This window comes from Symphalangus syndactylus, chromosome 22, assembly GCF_028878055.3.
Source record: "Symphalangus syndactylus isolate Jambi chromosome 22, NHGRI_mSymSyn1-v2.1_pri, whole genome shotgun sequence".
Taxonomy (NCBI): Eukaryota; Metazoa; Chordata; class Mammalia; order Primates; family Hylobatidae; genus Symphalangus; species Symphalangus syndactylus.
In genome coordinates this window covers 26192616-26213207 of record NC_072444.2, presented here as the reverse complement: position 1 = coordinate 26213207, position 20592 = coordinate 26192616, and the positions used below count along the sequence as shown (strand labels likewise).

Here is a 20592-nt window from a genome sequence, read left to right as displayed (position 1 = left end):
GAGAGAGAGGCGGGGCAGTGCCAGGGGTCACGTGGGCAGGTGTGCCGGGCAGGACTGGCGCTGAGCCCAGGCCGGGTGGGAGGCAGCAGAGGAAGGAGGACGGGGCTGCGCTGCTCCCGCTGTGGCTCAGAGAGGACGGGCCCAGGGTCCTCTCCTGGAAACTGACGCGAAGGGCAGCGACAGGGAGGAGGGAGGATGGCGAGAGGGGCCTCGATGACCCAGTCCCACAGACCAGCTGGCTCTGCTGCACGCCAGCCTGTCCTCCTCGGAAGCCGCGTGCCCCGGACCTTCTGTCCCAAGCTGCACCCAGCGGTGCTGGGCTTTGGGAGTGGGGCCTGGCCCTGCCAGCAGCCCCTGCCTGCCGCTCACCTGCCGCGGTGCTCTCATTACCCACGGGGGTGCTGGAGCAGCTCCGGTCCATGGTGGACGACTCAGAGGACATGGCGCCTGGGCTGCAGCCAGTGTAGTCCATGCACTCATCTGTCTCAGCATCCATCAGGCCTGGGGGGCCCTGAAAGGACACAGGGGTCCCTAAGGAAGTGGGGCTGTGGGGCATGCTGCCCACGGAGGGCAAGCTGAGGCTCTATGCAGCACAGGCCTGAGAGTGAGCGTGGGACCATGATGCGTTCCCGTCACCCTGGCTGGGCTCTCACCTGGGGCGGGGGGGTGGCTCTCACCTGGGAGGGGGGCACGCGGTCGAAGTTCTTCCCCAGCATCCTCCGCATGTGCTTCCGCGCGTGGGAGGTCATCTGGTGCTTGAGGAGGAAGGAGAACTGGCAGCCCTCCCGGATGCAGTGGAAGTGGCTGTTCACCTGGTTGTACTTGCAACCTGTGGACATAGCCCCACCTGGCATGAGCCCCCAGCTGGCCAGCGCTCGTGGCTTCCAGGTCCTGTTGGGCACTGTTCTGGGCATGAGGGCAGTGTGGTCAATAAGGCAGATGGTATCTGGGGAAAGGGCGCTGAGCTGAGGTGGCACTCTTAGGAGGAAGGTCAGGAAGTCCAAAGCCACCTGGCTGTCCAAACCCTGGGCCTCCTCTCCAGCCTGGCACAGAGGCGAGTGACAGTGCTGGGCTGGCCCCCATCCCCTGGCCCACACACAGGGAGGTGCACAGCTCCAGGGCAAGGGACCCTCATGGTTCCTGCACACTGGGCCAGCTACCTCCCAGGAAGCCACCTGTCCCCACATCTCTGCTGGGGAGCCCGGGGTGCTGCCTGCCCCTCTGCCCAGGCCCCAGCACCCCCTGCCTCACTCTAGGCCGAGAACAAACAGAGCAGGTGGGACTGAAACAGCATCGCGGGGCAGGTGAGGGCCTGTCCGCTGCCATGGCGCCCAGGCCAGCCAGGTGTCTTCTGTCATCCCCCAGCTTTGTTTGGCCCCAACTATCACCAAAAACACCACAAGTTGAGTAAATAATAGCAACTGCAGAATACCCTGACATCTGTAAACTGAGCCCAGGGACAGCACAGGCCGCGAGTGTTGACACTTATTGGCATGGCTACCAGTCCTCTCTCTGGCTGAGAACTCCTTTTTTGAATTCATACTTGAAGGCAAGGTTTGTTTCCTTTTTCTGGCGGTTGACTTTGAGTATGTCACCTTTCACTTTTGGAAGGACCAGACTGCAGCAGCCCCCACCCCTGTTGCTGTGACCACCAGGCCACAACGGGCCTTGCCTGCAGCCCAGGGGCCTCTGCCGGGCGGCCTGGCTCCGGCCTGCCCGTGGGTTCCGGTCTTTTCCTAGGGAGAGTCCTGCCCCATCAGCAGGCCGTGCACAGGGGCCAGGGGGCTCAGCTCCCAGCAGCACGGCTACCTCTCAGTCATCAGTGGCCTCCCTTCCCAAAGCCACAGCAGCCCCTTCCTGGGTTCCGGGTCCCGGGTGCTCCAGCTGAGCCCATAGAGAACTTGACCGTTCCCCATTAGATCTGAGTCGCTACCACTGTCACCACCCCCACCCCGTGACAGCACCCAGCCTGGCACAGAGCTGTCCCTCCATAAATAACTGCAGAATGGATGAATGGACAAACAAACTGTAGCTCACTGCGGACAAAAACCTCATCATGAAAGCCATGGAAAGAGACCCCAGAGCAAAGAACTTTGAACTCCTAAGACTTCCCTGCTCGCCTTCTTGATGAGAAAAGGAAAACAGAACCACGCCCAGGCCCTGGATGCTCACGATGAGGTCCCGGGGCAGCTGTCTGGGGGTGGAGGGGTGGTGCCCTGCATGAGTCACCCCCACCCTTCTTGCTGGGCTCTGTGGGTTTGGACTGTTTAACAAGCTTGACAGTGCCTAGCCTGTGATATCTGGGACACCTTTAACAAAACGTGGAGCCTGCTGTGGGGAACAGGACGCGGGTACCAGGAGAGGCAGCCCAGGCCACGGGGGCCATGGTCTTGATGCCTGCTGCAAGTCCCTGCCCCTAGCCCCAGCCCTCAGTACCTAGCCTGCCACACTCCTCGCGCTTGGTGAAGTATTTGAAGCCATTGGCTGCCCGCCGCTCCGCCTTCTCATGCTTCTTGATGTGCCAGGGGAGCTTGGTGGTGATGTTGGTCACGAAATAGCAGCCGGTGCGGAGGCAGTGGTAGTGCCCACGCATTCGGAACTCGCAGTGCTGCAGGGAGACATGGGAGGGTCAGGACAGGCGTGTGACTTTCATGAGCTCCCGCCTGCCCCAGGCCTGAGGCTGTGGTGGGCCCTTGGCACATGTGTTCTTCTCTGCTCAGAAGCTGATGATCATAGAAACACTTTTCGCATGTTAAAAAGCAGCGCAGGGCCGGGCGCGGTGGCTCACGCCTATAATCCCAGCACTTTGGGAAGCCGAGGTGGGCGGATCACGAGGTCAGGAGATCAAGACCATCCTGGCTAATGCGGTGAAACCCCATCTCTACTAAAAATACAAAAAATTAGTCGGGCATGGTGGTGGGCGCCTGTAGTCCCAGCTACTCGGGAGGCTGAGGCAGGAGAATGGCATGAATCCGGGAGGCAGAGCTTGCAGTGAGCCGAGATGGCGCCACTGCACTCCAGCCTGGGTGACAGAGCGAGACTCTGTCTCAAAAAAAAGGCAGTGCCTGCCTTTAGTCACTGCACTAAAGCATCCTAGCCTGGTAACCTTGCAGTCCATCTGCAATCCCATACCTAGAGCAGACATCGCGAATCTATTTTAACACTCTTCCCTGTGTGCCTAGACCTGGGCAGACATCGCTGCTCTATCCTAGCACTTCTGGGCCCAGTTTCCCCCTCAGGCAGCCCCTCCTGGTCTTGGGAGTCAGGCCTTTAAGGTGAATCTGATCTGACTTTCCTGTGTGGGCATGGACAATGGGCCTGTTCGAAAATTCTCGGGCTTTGGAGAAGGGGGCATAAAGCTAGTTCCAGGATAGGCAAGAATGATGTCAAGGGCATGGTGGCTGCCCAACATTGAGTCACCACTCAGGGGTTAGACCTCACCAACTAGCACCAATCTGGTCCTCTGCCCAGGGGCCTCCAGGGGCCTAGGGGCAGACGGTGCCCTTCCCAGAGTCCAGGAGGCCCGTTTAAGCAAGGTGTGAGAAACGGAGCCTCTGCCAGGAGGTGTCTATCCTGTGCCCTGAGCTAGCCCTGCACCTCCCTGCCCCCTACTCTGCCCCTGGGCCGTCCCGCCATGCTGACCTGGTTGGGACAGAGACACTGCAGAGAGTAGTACGCAAACTGGTCTCGCACATTCACCAGGTTGTTGTTGGGATTGATGTGGTCCAGGCAGTGGGATTCGGCCTTGCCAGACGTTTTGCAGACGTACTTGCAGTTCCCAAAGAGACAGTGGAAGTGGAACTTGTTGGCGTACTTGCAGTCCGTGGCGAGGCAAGGATCGCTGGAAGGAAACCACAGCCCAGAAGGTCATTGCCATTCCCAAGCCCTCCCTGCTGGTGTCCTGACTTCACTTGTGTTGGAGTTCACTCCCCCATGACCAGCGGTACCACCAAGAGGGATGGCCTGGGCTGCCGTCCTGCTCAATAGGATGACTCAGCCAGAGACTACAGATCCCAGCATGCATTCCTGCCTCCTTTTAGGAGCTCTGCATGGTGCACAGGGATTGCAATATGCAGGGTGCCCAGAGCATTGCATGCTGGGACAAGTAGTTTCCACGGCCACACCTCAGGATTATAGATAAGGATGGCTGTAATAACTTCTTGGATCAGAAAATAAGGATGGTGCTGCCAGCCCTGGCGGGGTGCCGTGAGGCCCTGGCTGGCGTGGCATGGGCGCCACCGTGGATGTGGCTGACTGACAGACTGCAGATGGGTGCTCGGCCCCACCAGGAAGTGCTGCTGCCACAGGCCCTTAGCAAGCAGGAGTGCGTGCCTAGTGTCAGCTCCTGGGAGCTCACAGCTGCTGGGCTCCCCAGGGTCAGCTCGGGGCCCATGGTGCCCACCCACTCAGACCTCACTTGCCGGTGGAGTGGGAGAGCTGCTGGGGCAGAGCGGGTGTGCTGGCCTGCCCTGGGCCGCCTCCAGGATGCAGAGGGCTGCAGGAGGACACTGGTCCCAGCCTTCCACTCTGGTTGGCAACAATGTAGTCCCCTCCCAGGGGACCCACGGTGGGCACTCTGACCAGGCCAGAGAAACCTGAGCTGCTACTATGGGGAGGAGGAGGGGGAAGGGAAGCTCGTTGGGAGGATGGAGAAAAGTGCCGGGCCCCTTCCATGCTGTGGGCCCAGCCCCAGGTGCTCAGAGAGGGAGGACAGCTGCCACTCAGGCGATATAAATAATCCAATTTATTACTTTTATTGAGAACAGGAAGCCGCACACATGACAATACAAAGTCACCATTCTCCCTGCAAGGAGCCACCACCATCCAGTGAGGAGGGTCCCTTCCACCCAAGAGCTCAGACCACTGTGCAGGCCAGTGACGGCCTGGAGGGGCCTGGCCCCCTCGCACCCCACCCGTGACTTCACGTGCCCTGCAGAGATTCAGCCATGGGTGTGAGCCACAGGGGAGGCCAATAGGGAGGCCCGGAGGGAGACGCAGCCCTCCTTGTCAGGCTGGGAGTTGTCCTCTGAGGACCACCACGCCCAGTCCACCCCAGCTGGCCCTGGCAGGATCACCACACGCCCTGCAGGAGCAGCGGCCACTGCCGCCACCATTGGCCCATGCTGGCTGGTCTGCTCTGGGACAGGCAGTGAGGTAGGAGCAGCAGCATCTTTGGCTAGAAGGACATCACCCGATGGCCATGCCCCAGAAAGGCTGGGGACAGCAGCACCATCCGCAGTGAGGAACAGGGCCTCCTAGCGCCCTTGCTAGCACCTACTCCCGAGACGCGAGGGAAACGCGGGACTCCCGGCTCATCGAGGGACTCACTTCTCCTGGAACTGGAGGAATCCGGGTTTGACCTGGGGCTTGGCGTTCTCTAGAGAAGTCGTTGCCAAGGGCGAGGCGGGCAGGTGAGGCACTGACGCTGGGATCTGAGGCATCTGGGGTATGGTGGAAGCCAGCTGCTTCCAGGCAAGCAGGGTGGGGGTGGAGGGCACGGAGGCCGGGCTGGGAGCGGGCCCCTCGAGAGAGGACACCGTGGCCGGGGTGACAGGAGGGACTGGAGGGGACGAGGGGGCCATGGGAGGTTTGGTCTCGGCAGCCGAGGCCGGGAAGGCAGCCTCTGCGTTTCCTTTTGCTGCTCCTCCCTCTGTCCGGAAGTGGAAGCTGTGAGAGGTAGAAGAGGGGGTCTCATGGGAGGCAGTGAAGACAGGTGTGGAGGGGCACGCATGTGACCCCATCACAGGCCTAGACCCCGGTGTCCGTCCCTACTCGTCTCCATCACTCAGCTCCGGAAGTCCCCTGTGACTCCACCAGGACAGAAGGACTGGAGGGCAAACTGCCACGTCCTCTGGTTCCAAACTTGGTCTCTCCTGGCTTGGGCCTAACCATGCCTTCCTACTTGTGCCCTTCCTCGGTCCCCAGCTCCTCCATGTGTGTGATAGCAGGCCCTGCCCCAGGAAGCCCCTTCCTTCCAGAACCTGCTCGGAGGTCTTAAAGGTAGGATTCTCAGTATTCACAGCAGGCTTCCCCGCGGGCTACGGCTGAGGGTGCCTACACGGTCGGAAAAGCCTTGGGAGCACTGCAGATCTGTTTTAAACGATTGCAAGTTCTGAGTTCCCTTATAAGTGGGCGGCTAGGCTCGAAGCCTTTTAACTCAATGGGATTTACAAATTCATGTCATTATGTTTAGGTCAAAGGTAACCTAGAGATGTAATATTGTGGCTTGGAAAGGCCTTCAGCTAGGGTTCCTGCTCCAGGTCACAGCTGAGTCTCTCCAGCTGGGCTCTGTGCCTCTCTGGCCTGCTCTGCAGGGAGCACGTGCTGGGACTGATGGCTGCCCTGGGGACATGGGTGCAGCAGCAGCTGTTGCTCAGGGCCCCAGGAAGGGCCTGGACAGGGGCCCAGAGCCCCCGGCTGAGGGCTGCATGTGTGAAGGAGGATGGGAAGCCCACCCTTGCTGGGGCAGCATCTCCGAGAAGCCGGCTCAGCTTCTGTGGTCTAGCGGGAACGAACTGCTGTGCCAGCCCCAGCCCCACCCACCCCAGAGCCAGGCTGGGATCAGTGGGGCTCTGCTGAAATGGCCCCCAGCACCCTACTCACTTTGCGTGCTTGATGGCCCCGTCCAAGGTGCTGAAGAGTGCGCCGCATTCCTCCACCACGCAGTGGAAGTGGGCCTTGTGGAGGAAGTCACACTGGCCGTCACAGAAGTCCTTTGTACCAAACCTAGCCAGAGGAGCCGGCGTTAGAGGAGAGCCTGGGGCTCCAGGGCGGGTGTTGGGGGAGGATGGGTGGACGTGGCCAGCAGCCCCTCACCTGCGCAGGTACACCTTCCAGGGCTCTGCCAACTTCTCCTGAACCAGCGCCTTCACGGCCTTGCCTAGGAAGGGCGAGGGCTCCACAGCGGGGCTCCCCTCCGCTTCCGCCTTGATGTTCAGCAGGCTGCCCAGGCCAGGGCTGCCCTGAGACATCTGTGAGGACAGAGGCCGAGCATGGGGCTGGGGTAGCTTGGAACACAGACACGGCAGCCTGGGGAGCAACAGCCGAAGCTCTGGGCTGCTGGGACCCACCGAGCCCTCAGAGCCAGCAGAGAATGCGGCCCGCCTACTTGGCTCTGGCTATGGCCGGGCCCTCTCTGAACAGAGAGCCTGCAGCGCTGCCCCGACCCCAGGAGCTGCCAGGCCTCCTCAGGGCTCCTCCACATGAGCCCGTGCCGCGGGATCCATCACTCAAGCCGAGGCCGCGACTCAGGGTGCACGCTGCAGCCCATCTTTCCCCAGACTTCGCGGCTCCCTGGTTATTTTCCTGCCAGAAGGTTTTCAAAAGAAGCGCAGAAGGAGGAGGGATGGGGGAACCCCTACGAATTCCTTGAGAACAAGAGGAGGCCCACAAAGGAGAGAGAGAGAGGGAGGGAGGGAGGGAGGCTCACGGGTGAGACCCAGACAGGCTCGCTGCAGCGGCCGGGAGGGGGTCATTGCAAGGCTCCAAGGGAAGGGAGGGGGGCGTGGGGGCGGAGGCCAAAGGAAGGGGAAGGGGAAGGAGAGCAAGAAAGCAAGTGGCCAAGGAGTAGACGCCACGGGCCAGCGAGGCTTCTTCCCCACCGAGTGCCCGGCTGGGGCCCTGCGGCGAGAGGTCCGGCCCAGGCCCGGCCCCTCCTCAGGGCAGTCACTTGTGTACAGTAACTGAATTAATCTTGCTGTAGTCAAATGTATCATGTGAAGGGGAAAAATATATTTGAGATGATGTATAATTTACAAAGACCCTGCATTATTTAAAATAAATATTCCGGAGCGACCTCTCCGGAAGGCGTCCGAGACCATTACTCAACCCGAAAAGTGGAAATTGATGTTTTGCTCCCACTTCAGTCCCCCTCCCCCATCCCCTTTTAAACAAACAAAAAATATATATAAAATAAATAAATAAAATTAATAACAAGGCACGAACGAAGTTGAAGGGCTCTGGAAAAGCTTTTGGAGCCCTCCATCTGAAGGGAAAAAAAGGTGTCAGAGGCTGGAATATATTTCTTCAGCCAGTTCATTAAATTAATTTGTAAGCAGTGGCTCTGAAATTATATCCGATGAAAAATGGCCTCAAAATTTAAATGGTACAAACTCATCTTATTAGAGGCAAAACATTAAAAAACAAACACATCCCCCCACCCCCCAGCACAGCTTTAATTTCTCTGGGTGGGGGAACGGGAGGCGTGTGATGGATGGCTCTTACCTTATTCATAAGCGAGGATAAAAGAGATGAATTTGCCGGGACTGCGTGGCCATTTGATTCATTACTAGAACACACAAACCAAGGGGCTTGAGCTCAGATGGCCGGGGCCTGGGCCCTGGGGCTCACCCTCCCTGCCCGACCCTGGGGCTCCAGCCGTGCCCGCTGCAACTGCCCGGGCAGGACCACCCCAGGGCTCCAGCTCCAAGGTGCGTTTCCCGGGGCTGGCTCCCACGGGGGGCCTCGCCTCACCTGGGCTCCTTCACAGTCAGGTCTAGACTGCGGTCCTGGGAGGCTTCGTGGGGGCCTGGGGCGCCGGTGCTCTCACCGGGTTCCGGCTTCACTTGGGCCGGGGGGAACCTGGCTGGGGTGACCTGCTGCCCGCTTCCTGCAGGGGAGGGGAGGGAAGATGCGTCAGAGGGGCTGAAGGCCTGGCCCGGGCACAGACAGCTGTGCCCCCGGGAGGGAGGGCAGTGGGCTGGGTGGGCCCCGGCTGCTGGTCAGCGCTTCTCCCGCTGACGTGATCGCTCGCGACGCTTGCTCCTGTGTGGCAATTCTTCAAGTGATAATTATTGCAAAATTATGTCAAAGTTGTCCTGGCTCAGGGCCTCCTGGAGGAGAAGGGCGGGAGGCTGGGGAGGGGGCTGGGGTGGGGGCGGGAGCCCTTCATTTTCTCCACCAACTGTCACAGTCGATTTGTGGGGCTGCCGCTTAGGCTTTTATTAAAGACTCTGTTAATGCTGAGGGAAAGTGGCAGATCTGGACTGGGAGGGCCCCTCTGTGGTCCCCAGCCCGTGGTTGCCGGGGTGACGGCCCCCGCACGGAGCATGCCCGGGAAGGACCTCTGCTGTGTCAGGGCGATGGGGCCGATGGCCAATCAGAGTGGCCACACTGTGTGACCTCTCAGTCAAGCTATCTGGGGCAGGGACACGAGGCCAGGCTGCGCCGAGCTGGGTCCGGAAGGGAGCTGGGCGGGTGAGGCCGCAGGAGGCCAGCAGAGCAGGGGTAAAAGAAGTTGCTGACAGGGCTGTCCAGTGAGCCTTCCCCTACAATCCCCCAGTGACGGAAATATTAATTTGCCCCAAGGTGCTGTAGCTGACAGAGAGCTGCTTCAGAGACAGCAAGTGGCATTTTATTAAAAAATAAAATGGCCCCCACCCCTGTGCTTGACCTTTCTTTTGGGAGAAGGAGACTTTTCTAATGAAAACAAAGTACTTGACAGTCTGGCCACCGAGCCCAGGTGGCCCTGGAGTGGGCCCTGCCCCATCCATCAGGCACCTGGATGGAGGGGCGTGGCCAGCGAGGCCCCACCCATGCCTGGACCAGGAGGCGGTCCCTCCGTGCGGCGCCGGGCATGAGCACCCTATTGGGCCTGTGAGAGTTTTCAGACCTCAGGACTCCACATTCCAGCAGCTCTCCAAAGTCACCTGCCCACGGTCCCAGGAAAACATGGCCCAGCTCCCCTGCCAAGCACTGGCAGCCTCTGCAAGGTGTGGGCAGAGCCCCGGACTGGGCCACAGGGACCCTCAGTCTTGGCTGGTTCTGAGAGGGTTTCGAATGGGAACAGGGCATCTAGGCCCAGGAGTCCCACTCCTGCGGGCAGCGCCTTGGTTCACCACTTCCTAGCCATGTGCCCAGGACAGACCATTCCTGACTGCCTGCTGGCTCCACGGTGTGGGGCTCTGTCTGGCGTCCTGCCTGCTGTGTCCCCAGCACCCAGCTTGGAGCCTGGCTCTCAGCAAGCATCAGTGGTTGTTGAATGAATAAGGGAAATGAGCCACATCCCAGATGTGAACTGAACTCTTCTCAAGGATTCAACAAATAGGAACTACCCAGAGCAGGGAAACTGGGAGAAGAGTGAGGTAAACAGAAAATACCCCCACCCCAATCCAGAGAAAAACAGAGGGAAATTTTTTTTTAAATGGAAAATTTATGAAATTATAGGGAGGCAGGAAAGAGAACTGTGCCCCTCAGTGAACCAGCGTGAAGAAGGAAGATGCAACTCCAGGGCTCTGGCCCTTTTCTGTCTGACATGGCCGTCCCTGGCCAACTGTGGCCGTTTAAAGTGACAATCCCGCTTCCCAATCACAGACCCAGCTTCAAGCACCAACAACCACACGTGGCCAGTGGCTGCCAAGTCAGACAGTGCAGAATAGAAGGCTTCCAATGCCTGGAAAGTCCCACTGGGATGGCACTCATGGAGGAGGGAGCCTGGGAAGGGCTTCCCTGGGCCTGGAGGTGTCCAGGTGTGAGGTGCAGCCCCCCTACTGATGGGCTGGATGCTGGCCCCCCTCCAGGTCAGCTGGAGGAAACGCTCAGCACGCCAGCGGTCCTGGGCCTGCTCTCATCAGGGTGGACTTGGGATGTGGGAGGGTGAGCAGACAGGGAGGGGGGACCTGTAGTGGCCCCAGGGATGCAGGGCAGCCAAGGAGGCAGGGACCATCGCCCCCAGCTCACAGATGGGGAAACAGAAGCATGGCCCCCCTACTGTGGGGAGCCAGAACCAGGGGCCCCACATAGAAACCAACAGGATGGGGGCAAAGACCAGGCAAAGAGGGGGTGCTGGCAGGCAGGGGCCACACGGACACTTTTTCCAAACACCCACTGACTCTGCTCTGCAGCCTGAGGCCAGGTGGCCACCCCAGTCCAGAAGGTGCCTGCTTTCTGGGCAGGACCCAGTCTGCTCACCTGGGTCAAAGGTGGCAGAGGGCTTGAGGGCAGCTGCAGCCAGCCTGGCCATCATGGGCGAGATGAGGCCCTTGCTTGCGGAGATCCGTTCCATGATGGAGGCGGGCGGCGCCGGGACAGAGGCGGCAGCCGCGGGGGCGGAGTCTCCAGCTCCCGAGGCGATCAGCGTGGGCGTTTCAGGGGTGGCTGAGGCTGCTGCCCCAGACGACACGGCACCCAGGAGGCTGGGGGTGCCCACGGGCAGGGAGGTGCTCCCACGGCCAGCCAGGATGGGGAAGTAGGGCGTGGGGGTGGGCAGGCCCGAGTTGGAGAGGGCCAGGGCCAGGGGGATCGAGCCAGCCAGGCCCTGGGGCAGCAGCCCCGAGACCTTGCTGTTGGGAGGTTTGGTGGCGCTGGGCCCAGCCTCGGGGGCGGCAGTGGCGGCAGCCAGGGACGCAGAGGACTGCTGGCTGGTAGGGGAGGCGCTCAGGCTGGAGTTCTTGCTGCTCAGGGCAGAGAAGTCGACAAGGTCGTCGTTGCTGGACTCCTCGTGCTCCGTGTCCTTGGCGCCCAGCAGCGAGGGCGGGAGCCCCAGCGCGCCCGAGGAGCGGATGTGCCGGCGCTCATGCTTGCGCTTGTGAGAGGTCATCTGGCTGGTGGAGGTGAAGGTGAAGCCGCAGCCGGCGCGGATGCAGTGGAAGTGGTTGGTAGCCTTGCTGTACACGCAGCCCTCATACTTGCACTCTTCGTACTTGTAGAACTTCTTGAAGCCGTCCTTGGCGTAGGCATCGTCCTTGATGTGGTAGCTCTTGTGCTTCTCAATATCACACTTGTTCTTGAAAGTGAATGTGCAGCCGGGACGCCTGGATGGGACATTGGGAGCCTGTCATGGGACCCAGAGGAGGCCCCGCCCTGCTGCCACCATGGCCCTGGGAGGGACAGTCCCCCGGGTGGAAGACTCAGGCTGGACACCAAGGCAGGGGCCTGAGCTGTCCCACGAGCCTGGGTCCTTGCCTTAACTCCCCGCTTCTGCCCAGGAAGGCCCCCGCCAGGCTCCCGCTTACCTGCAGTGGAAGTGCGTGGTCTTCTGTCCGTAGAACTGGCAGTCGGCTGTGCCGCAGTCCTCGGTGGCTCGGAAGCGCTGGAAGCCGTCGTTAATGAGCTGGGTATTCTTCTTGTGGAAGTTCTCGTGGGTCATCACGTCGGACGTGCTTGTGTACACCTTGTTACAGCCCACCTGCACAGGATGGGATGGCAGTCAGGCGAACGGAGGCCAGGCGCTCCCGGGCCGAGGTCGACACCACTGTGTGTGGCTGGGGCCACTGACTTCCCTGCTCAGGGAAGCTTTGGCACCTCTGACTTCAAACTGGAGGCCTCGGGATGTCGATGTAGGAAGCAGAGTAGAAAGCCTCCAACACCCCTCAGGCCTCCACGGAGGCACCAAGTGCTGCTGGGGCCTGGCTCCGTCTGTGCTGAGGGTCAGGGCATCTCCGGAGACCCAGGGCACTTTTTGGCCCAGGGGAGGGAGCTGCATTCTGCAGGAGTTGGATTTTGAGTCCCAATCCATGGCCCTACCTCTAAAACCCTCAGTGGGTGGACAGGGGCTGGACCCTGGAGGTCACCTTTAGCCCAGGGATTTGCTTAGTGGACAGTCCCTGGGCACGGGGCCCTCCCACCCCACCCCAGCCGGGCCAGGAAGGCAACGTTGCCATATTGAGTAAAAACCCGTGGAATCTGAACACTCTCGTAGGCTGGGCCGTGCCAGTGTCTGCACCATCTCAGAGCCCAGAGGGTGGCCCCCCTCTCCTCGTGGCCCAGGTTGTTCACAGAGGCCATAACAATCCCTGACAAATACCGGGGGAGGCACAGGGCTGCTATGTGCAACCCAAAGTCGCTCCTCCTGGCCCTGACACCTTGAAAAAGCCCAGACTCTGCGTGGCATTAAAACAAAGAATTAAACAAAAACCTCCTCAGGAATCATTTGCAATGCTGCTCTTGGTGTTAAAGCCTGAAAAATGTCCGTCTATATAAACAGCTCACTGAATTTCATCCACACCAAGTATGGCCATGGGGAAGGCCCCACCCTGGCCCACCAGACGCTGCCCAAGCCTGAACCCCCAGGACCCTCCTGGCTCGCTGGCCATCCCTGTGCTGGGCCAGGGGAAAGAGAGGCTCCCGATCAACTGAGGCCCCTGCCCATGGGGCAGCCCTGCCTCTGGGAGTCAGGGGCTCAGAGCTGGGAGGGCCTGGGCGGGTCCTGCAGCTGCCTGGCGGGCCCGGGTGCGGGAGGCACCTGCATGCAGTGATAGTGGGTGCTCTTCCCATTGAGGTGGCAGCCGTGGTAGTAGACGCTGCAGTCGTCCAGCGGGCTGAAGCGCATGAAGCCGTGCTGCAGGGAGTTGTCGCGCTTCTTGTGCATGTTGTAGTGGCGGATCACGTCCTGCTTACTCGTGAACCTCTGCCAGGAGACAGCGCTGCGTGGGCAGGAGCCTGAGCTCCCCCTCCGCCCTTCCTCCCATATGCCAAGAGCACCTGGGCCAGGTGCTGGCCTCAGGTCTCCCTAGAAAGAACCCTGCTTGGGGTCAAGGCAGCCCAGATTGTCCAAGGCCAGTGGCAGGCACACCAGCCCTTGGAGGGAACCATCCCAAAGGTTCTAGGACCATAGATTCTTCCCCGATGCTCCCCTAGGTCCCCAGTGGCCATCCCCAGGAGCACAGACGATGCATTGGGCCAGGCCTTGAGGGCAGGGGCTCTGATGCTGACAGCTCATCCCGCCCAGTGCACCTCTGGACTAAGGCAGGCTGTGATCCCTGGCAAGCCAGAGGGAGCCACCCCACACAGGCTGCCCCGACTCTCCCCCCACTCACCAGCCCCGCGCTCACCAGCGGGCAGCCTTGGGCACAGTGGCACTCTGGCTGAACCTCAATTTTATCATCTTTAAGATGGGGCAGTAATGCTAACCTTCTGAGGCCACTGCAAAGAGTCAATTAGGCAAGGCTCATAGGCTGGCTGGCATGGCCCTGGACAGGTGGGAGGCTCTCAGTGAAAGGGAACTGGAATGATCACCACTGGGAGGTCACTGGCCCCCAAAGGTAGGAGCTGCTCTGTCGGCAGGAATCAGGGAATGTGGGCAGGCTGGTGGTTTTGCAGGCCCTCTGCCTGCTCAAGTCAAATTTGGGTGGTGCGACTAGAACTAATCCCCCCACCCCGACTGCTGTCCCCCTCCGCAGACTTCTAAGTGCCTCCATGCTGTGCTGGGCGGGGGCGGGGGTGGTGGTGGCGGTGAGGCGGAGCCCATCTGGCTGTGGCCGTACCTGGTAGTTACACTCAGGGTCAAGGCAGTGGTAGTGCTCGCGGTACTGGTAGGCACAGTGGATGTGGCCACAGTGCTGGCTGCCCGAGAACCTGGAGGGAGGAGGGGTGGGGTCAGGGCCCTGCTGTGGGTGACAGTCCCAGCCCCAGCCCCGGCCCCAGCCCCAGGGAGGACTCTTCGGGCCCTGTATGGGATGCGGAGGGGAGGTGAAGTTGCAGAGGCCCAGGCAAGTGACTGGGCCTGGTGGGAATCCCAGGCCCATTGAGGCAAAGAGGCCTGGCCCCAAGAAGGGGGCAGGACAACACTGAGGTGGCCAAAAGTCAAAGTGGGGGGAGACAGATGGGGCCCGAGCCCTGGGATGGAAGGGAAGGCAGGCGCCCCCTCGGCTGCCCACCTGTCTTTTCTGCAGGGGCTGCCTGCCCCACTCCCAGCCCGCCCAGCTTTGGCCAGGTGCAGAGACCCTGGCTGGGCCAGCCCGGGCTCTGATGCTGAGAGGTGTTAAAGGGCTCTCTCTGTCCCGGGCTTTTCCTGACACTTGAAACAGTGCAGAGTTATGAATTTTTAAAGCACAGCATCTGTTTGGCTTCCTGCAGCAAGGAGCTCACTCTCCAGCCGCCGCCACCACCACCAGGAGCCTGTGCTGCCTCCCAGGAAACCCGTCCTCCTCCAGGCCCCAGGGCCGCTGGGACGTGCCTCCCACAGCCATGGTGACGGCCGGCCGTGGGGAGGCCACTCTGGAGAGGCCACACTATGACGACTGTAGAGAATGGGGTGACTCAGCCCGCCTGTACCCCTCCAAGAGTGATGTGAGATTGCAGGAGATGCAGAGAGAAACCTCATACTGTAATGGGAAAACCACGTGCAAACAAATATTTAGGCTGAAGTGGCCAAAAGAGCCATCTGCGGAGGCACTAATAATAATGGTAATAATAATACCACAGAGGAGACAGCACGGGGCAGAGCTGAAGACAGAGTGGGACAGGGGGGCGGAGACAGTGGGATGGGGGTGGGCAGAGACAGAGCAGGACAGGGGAGCAGAGACAGAGCCGGACATGGAATCGGAGAGACAGAGCGGGCGGGAGGAACCTGGAAGATCTGTGGACAGACAGGCGCCGGCTGCTGTGTGCTGCCCCATCAGAGGGCAGGTGGTGGGGGGTGGGGTGGGGGCGGGGGTGTGATTTGTGTGATTTCGGGGCATCTGTTGAGGCGAAGGCTCTTCACTGCCAATCCCACTGCCTTTGGGATGGAAAGGGGTTGGTCTGGAGTCAGGTGGTATCAGAGCCTCACTGGGGAAGTGCATTGGGCTGTGTCAGAGAGGATGACAGCCCACACCTTCTCTCTCTCTTTTTTTTTTTTTTTTTTTAAAGAGATAGGGTCTCATTCTGTTGCCCAGGATGATCTCAAACTCCTGGCCTCAAGTGATCCTCCCATTTTGGCCTCCCACAGTGCTGGGATTACAGGCATGAGCCACTGCACCCGGCCTGCCTCTACCTTCCCAACCCTGACAGTTTCACAGTGGCCTGCACCCTACGCAAGGCTCTGTGTGACAGCAGGACCCAGGCAAGCTGGGGGAGCTGCACTCACCTGTGGCTAGGCCCTGCGTCGGGACCCCAGCCCTACCTGGGGGCACAGGCTGCTGAGGGAATGTGTGGCCTGGACTACACAGAGCGGAGGGAGGCTCTGAGACGGGCGTGCAGGGCAGCCCTCGGTGCGGTGGAGGGACCGAAGTGGATGGGGATGGGAGGAGGCAGCTACCTTGGCCCTAGAGGTCAGATGTCAAACGAATGGCCTCAGAGTACCCGGTCAGTACTGGCCCCCCACCTTCTCTCCATGGCAGGCTCCTCCCCAGGGGCCTACCTGGCAATATATTTCTGGTAAATGTTTACATCTTCAGTGACGGCTGGTTTATCTGTGGGCAGTCCGTTCCTGGCGAGAGACACACAGGGCACAGCCGGTAAGTAGATGGGGCAGCCTCGTATCACAGGGGCATCTGGTGGGCAGCCCCTGCCCTGAGGCCCCAGCCCCTCTGCTCCGCTCTGCAGTGTCCGAGGCACCCAGGGTGGGACTGAGGACACCCCTGGCAGAAGCTGGCCAGAGGTTCAACGAGCCCAACTCTGGGAGGGCAGTGCCATCTCGTGCAGGTGGGGCTGGAGCCCCCCTTGGGCACAGGCTGGCAAGCCACAGAAGCCCGGGCTTGGCACCTGGCATTCAGGGAGCATCAGGAGGCCGCTGGCTGAGGGGCACCAGGCCTCCCAACAGGGAGGGATTCAGGGTGGGGGCAGGCAGCTGGGCAGGGGGAAGTGCATCCTTCCCCAGGCAGCAGGTGCCACCTCGATCTGCTCCAACGCATGCAGCCCCTGGGGTCCGGGAGCCTCCCCGGGGTACAGGAGGAGCTCTGGGGAAGGGTCTCGCTCAGCCCCACACCATCCACCATTTGACTACCCAGGCCATTCCCCTGCCCGTGGGTTCAGGCTGTAAGGGTGTATGCACCTCACCCCGGTCACTACCTGTGCTTCCTGCCTCCCCCAGGGCCTAGGTTCTGAGTCCAGGAGCCAGGGCCACCAGCATGGACCCAGCATCCCCAGCCAGGGTGGTGCTTTCTCAGCCAACCACAGGCCTGCATTCAGCGCTCACGGCAGCAGGTAGAGAAAGCCCGTCATGGGCAGATGGGGGTGGCCGCAGTCCTGGTGTGCATGCTAGCAAAAGGCAGAGCACACTGGTGCCTGGGAGTGTGGGCGTGTGTGGGGGGCGTGTGTGTGGGGCGTGTGTGTGGGGTGTGTGCGAGGTGCACGTGCAGGTCCAGGAGCAGGGCAGGGTGCTGCAGGAGGGCTCACGCATGGTTCTGTAGGTGCAAGAGTGAACGTGAGCGCGGTGCGCACCTGTGTGTGTGGAAGCGCATGGATGGGAGCCTGAGTGTGCATGCGCCTGGATGCACAGTGGATGTGTGTAAGGTGTGAGTGGCAGGTGTGTCCTCAAGCACGGGCAACCCCGGTGAGGAAGGAGGCCTCCTGTCTAGTCTGGCTCCCGGCTCTGGGCATTGTGGGGTGGGGAGCGCCTTACTTGACAGTGGAGACGGTCCCCGTGGTGATGGAGTCTGTTTTGGAGAAGGTTGACTTCAGGTACTCGGGAGTGTTGAAGGACAGGGAGGCAGGAGGCTCTGGCCCTGGCCCGGGGGCGCTGGGGGCACTGGGCACGCTGGCGAGGGGTGCGGGAGCCAGGCTGGGGGTGGGCGGAACCTTGGCGGGGCCTGGCTTCTGGATGCCCCGGACGTCGTACTTGGAGGGGCGCCCCACCTTGCCCGTCTTGAAGGCGATGGCCCCGCCCATGTCGGGGCTGCCCTCCCCGGGTTTGAAGAGGTGCAGGTACTTGACATTCTCCAGGTCGTACTTGGATGGCTTCTTGTAGGTGCTCCCGTTCTGGGGCCGCAGATTCTCGCCGGTCTTCAGTTTTTGGATGAAGAAGTCATACTTGGAGGCCCGGGCCACCAGGTTCTGCATCTGCACACTGCTGTGCGACGGCAGGGGCAGGATGGTGGCCTTGGTCTCCAGGTGGGCTGTGCTGCTGGGCAGCCGCAGGCCGGGCAGGGGGCCCACCACCTCCTTGCCCACCCGCTCCTCGGTCTTGGTGCTGGGGGTCGGCCAGGAGAGCTGCTCGCCAGCCTTCAGCTTGCGGATGTACTCCTCATACTTAGAGAACCGCGCCCGCTTGCTGAGGGTATCCTCGGAGGTGGGCAGCATGGAGGAGGTGGCTGCCTCCGGGGTGGAGCCTGCGTGCAGCTTCTCAAAGCTGATCTTCCTGGCTAGCTCGTCCCGCGTGTTCTGGTCGTCGTAGCCAAACATGCCGAGGAACTCGGTCATGGTGGAGGCCGCGTAGTCCCGCAGCGAGGAGGCCTCTCCTGCAGAGGAGGATGGGGGCACATCACCTCTGGGAGGGAGTGGGAGGGACAGGAGGTCCCTCCACGGGGGCCCCCACCCATAGAGGGAGGGGGTCAGTGTGGGGAGGGGCGGAGCAGGACATGATCTATGGACGTTTGGCTCACTTGTTAGGTTTTACGACTCTTAAATTAATTTGTTTTAAAAAAAGTAATTAATACTGGGGTAAAATAAAACGAGTTCATCAATGCCAGGAAAATCAATTTCCTAAATGTTCTGGCCGATGGCTTTTCAGTACATTAAACAAAGTTTCATAAATGTCTCCGCTCTCTTGCCTTGGCCTAATATGAAAGAGAAGTCATTTTACTGGAAGTAAGGCCAGATCCCAACCTGCCTCCCAGGACAGGGAGCGGCAAGAACCGGGGACAGGTAGGGACGTGGGCCAGTGGGCAGTTGAGTGGGAGCCCACGGGTGAGGAAGATGCTCTGGCCGGGGTCAGGGTGGGCCTGGCTGGAGGACCTCCCTTAACCCCACAAATGGATCCCCTGGGCAGATGAAGGGTCCACTCCAAGCCTTCCTAGGACCTGGCCTCTTGGCCTCCCCACACCTTCCCAGGTGCTGAGGGTCCCTGACAACACAGCTCAGCCAGGGGCACAGGTGTGTGGATGTGCCCCTGGCCTGTGACATAGGACCTGGACACGTCCTCCAAGCCCCTGGCCTCCTCCAGTCACTTGCAATCACACAAGGCTGGGCCACCCGGGGAGGGCAGGAGTCTGGGCAGGGCCTGAGTGCAGCCTCCCCACTGTGGCCACCCCTGGGCACACCAGGAAGCCTGGAGCCACCTCCCCACAGTGACATGCACACACACTCTCACACATCAACACACACGCACACACACAAACCCACACACAGTCACATGCACACAATCACATACACACATGCATTCTCACACACACCTACACGGTCATATGTACTCACACACAGCACACACATGCATTCTCATACTCTCACCCACACAGTCACATGCACTCACAACACACACATGCATTCTCACACACACACAAAGTCACATTCACACAATCACATACAACACACACATGCATTCTCATACACTTACACACCTACACACAGTCACAACACATACATGCATTCTCATATATACACTCTCATATCCCCACACATAGTCACATGCAATCACATAAAACACACACATACATTGGCACCCACCCACCCCCACACACAGTCACATGCTCACAATCACATACAACACACATGTGCATTCTCATACTCTCACACCCACCCACCCAGTCACATGCAATCACATACAACACACATGTGCATTCTCATACTCTCACACCCACCCACCCAGTCACATGCAATCACATACAACACACACATGCCTTATCACACACTCTCACTCGCACATACGCACAGTCACATGCACACACATGCCATCACATACATAAACCTACACACGGTCACATGCACGCAATCACACACAACACACATGCAATCACACACACTCTACACACCCAGTCATATGCTCACAATCACACACACACACGCAATCACATTCTCACATACGCCCACAGTCACATAAAACTCCTATACTTGCTCACTCCCACACAGTCACATGCAGACTCTCACATAAAACACACATACCCAGACACAACACACACACTCATACAGACTCACACACAGACACCACACACTCACACACCTCACACACTCTTGCACTCACTCGGGCTCACCAGCTCCCATCCCTAGCAGCCCTCCCACCTCTGCAGACACAGGTACACAACCCCCCGAACCCCTGACCTGGGTCTCTCAGAATGAGGGAGAAGGCGGTCAGTCCCAGGCTAATTCTGAGCTGTTCTTGTGGACCCGCCTCTTCTGCACATGCCCCACCCCATGGCTGAGGCGTGACCCCAGTGCACATGCACACCTGCCTCTTCACTGCCTGCATGCTACATGCCTCCCGTGTGCCATGCCCTGCATCGGGGTTAGGTGCACCCGCGAGACCGAGACCTGCATGGCCCCCGGGGGACACCATGTTCTCTCTGCTGGTGTGCAAGCCAGCCACGTGGGCACACTCGTGGCGGCAGGACCCCCGGCTGACTACACAGCCAAGGGAAGGTGTGGCTGGGGGGTCTCCTCCCAGGCGAACCTGCCAGGCCTGGGATCCTCAGAGATACCTGGGATGGGGCTCTAAAGGGGCAGGACTGGGCCTGGGGAGGTGAGGACACCTGGCGGGATGTGGAAGGAGAGGCTGTGGGCTCCGGGGAGGGCCTGGGACCCGGTCAGGGGAGGAGAGGACAGCCATAGGCAGCCACCTGGTACCCAGGGTGCACGGAGGGACTCAAGAAACCAACAGACAGCTGTTCCCCTGGGGCGGGGCTGGCGGGTCAGCCGCTGTCCTGGCCTCAAGCTACACAGGGTTAGGGGCCCAGCTCGGGAGGAGTGGGCTCTGGCTGTTGGATTCAGTGGCTCAGGGACCAGGGAAAGGGGCTAAAAATAGCT

At 60.3% G+C, this 20592-nt stretch overlaps 1 protein-coding gene across 3 annotated transcripts in view; it reads right to left on the bottom strand.

The window, feature by feature from the left end:
- The window catches only part of CASZ1 (castor zinc finger 1), a 57675-nt gene that overhangs the window by 5845 nt on the left and 31238 nt on the right, over window positions 1–20592 (bottom strand). For all 3 annotated transcript variants that reach the window (XM_055261841.2, XM_063631873.1, XM_063631872.1), the window contains exons 4-18: window positions 17261–18095; window positions 16058–16126; window positions 14202–14292; window positions 13181–13345; window positions 11952–12124; window positions 10909–11750; window positions 8473–8608; window positions 8224–8287; window positions 6817–6971; window positions 6604–6726; window positions 5329–5667; window positions 3643–3841; window positions 2437–2608; window positions 678–829; window positions 370–511 (exon numbers count right to left, since the gene is read on the bottom strand). In XM_055261841.2, coding sequence (XP_055117816.1) covers window positions 370–511; window positions 678–829; window positions 2437–2608; window positions 3643–3841; window positions 5329–5667; window positions 6604–6726; window positions 6817–6971; window positions 8224–8287; window positions 8473–8608; window positions 10909–11750; window positions 11952–12124; window positions 13181–13345; window positions 14202–14292; window positions 16058–16126; window positions 17261–18095 — 3657 coding nt within the window. The remainder of the gene's footprint in view (window positions 1–369; window positions 512–677; window positions 830–2436; window positions 2609–3642; window positions 3842–5328; window positions 5668–6603; window positions 6727–6816; window positions 6972–8223; window positions 8288–8472; window positions 8609–10908; window positions 11751–11951; window positions 12125–13180; window positions 13346–14201; window positions 14293–16057; window positions 16127–17260; window positions 18096–20592) is intronic.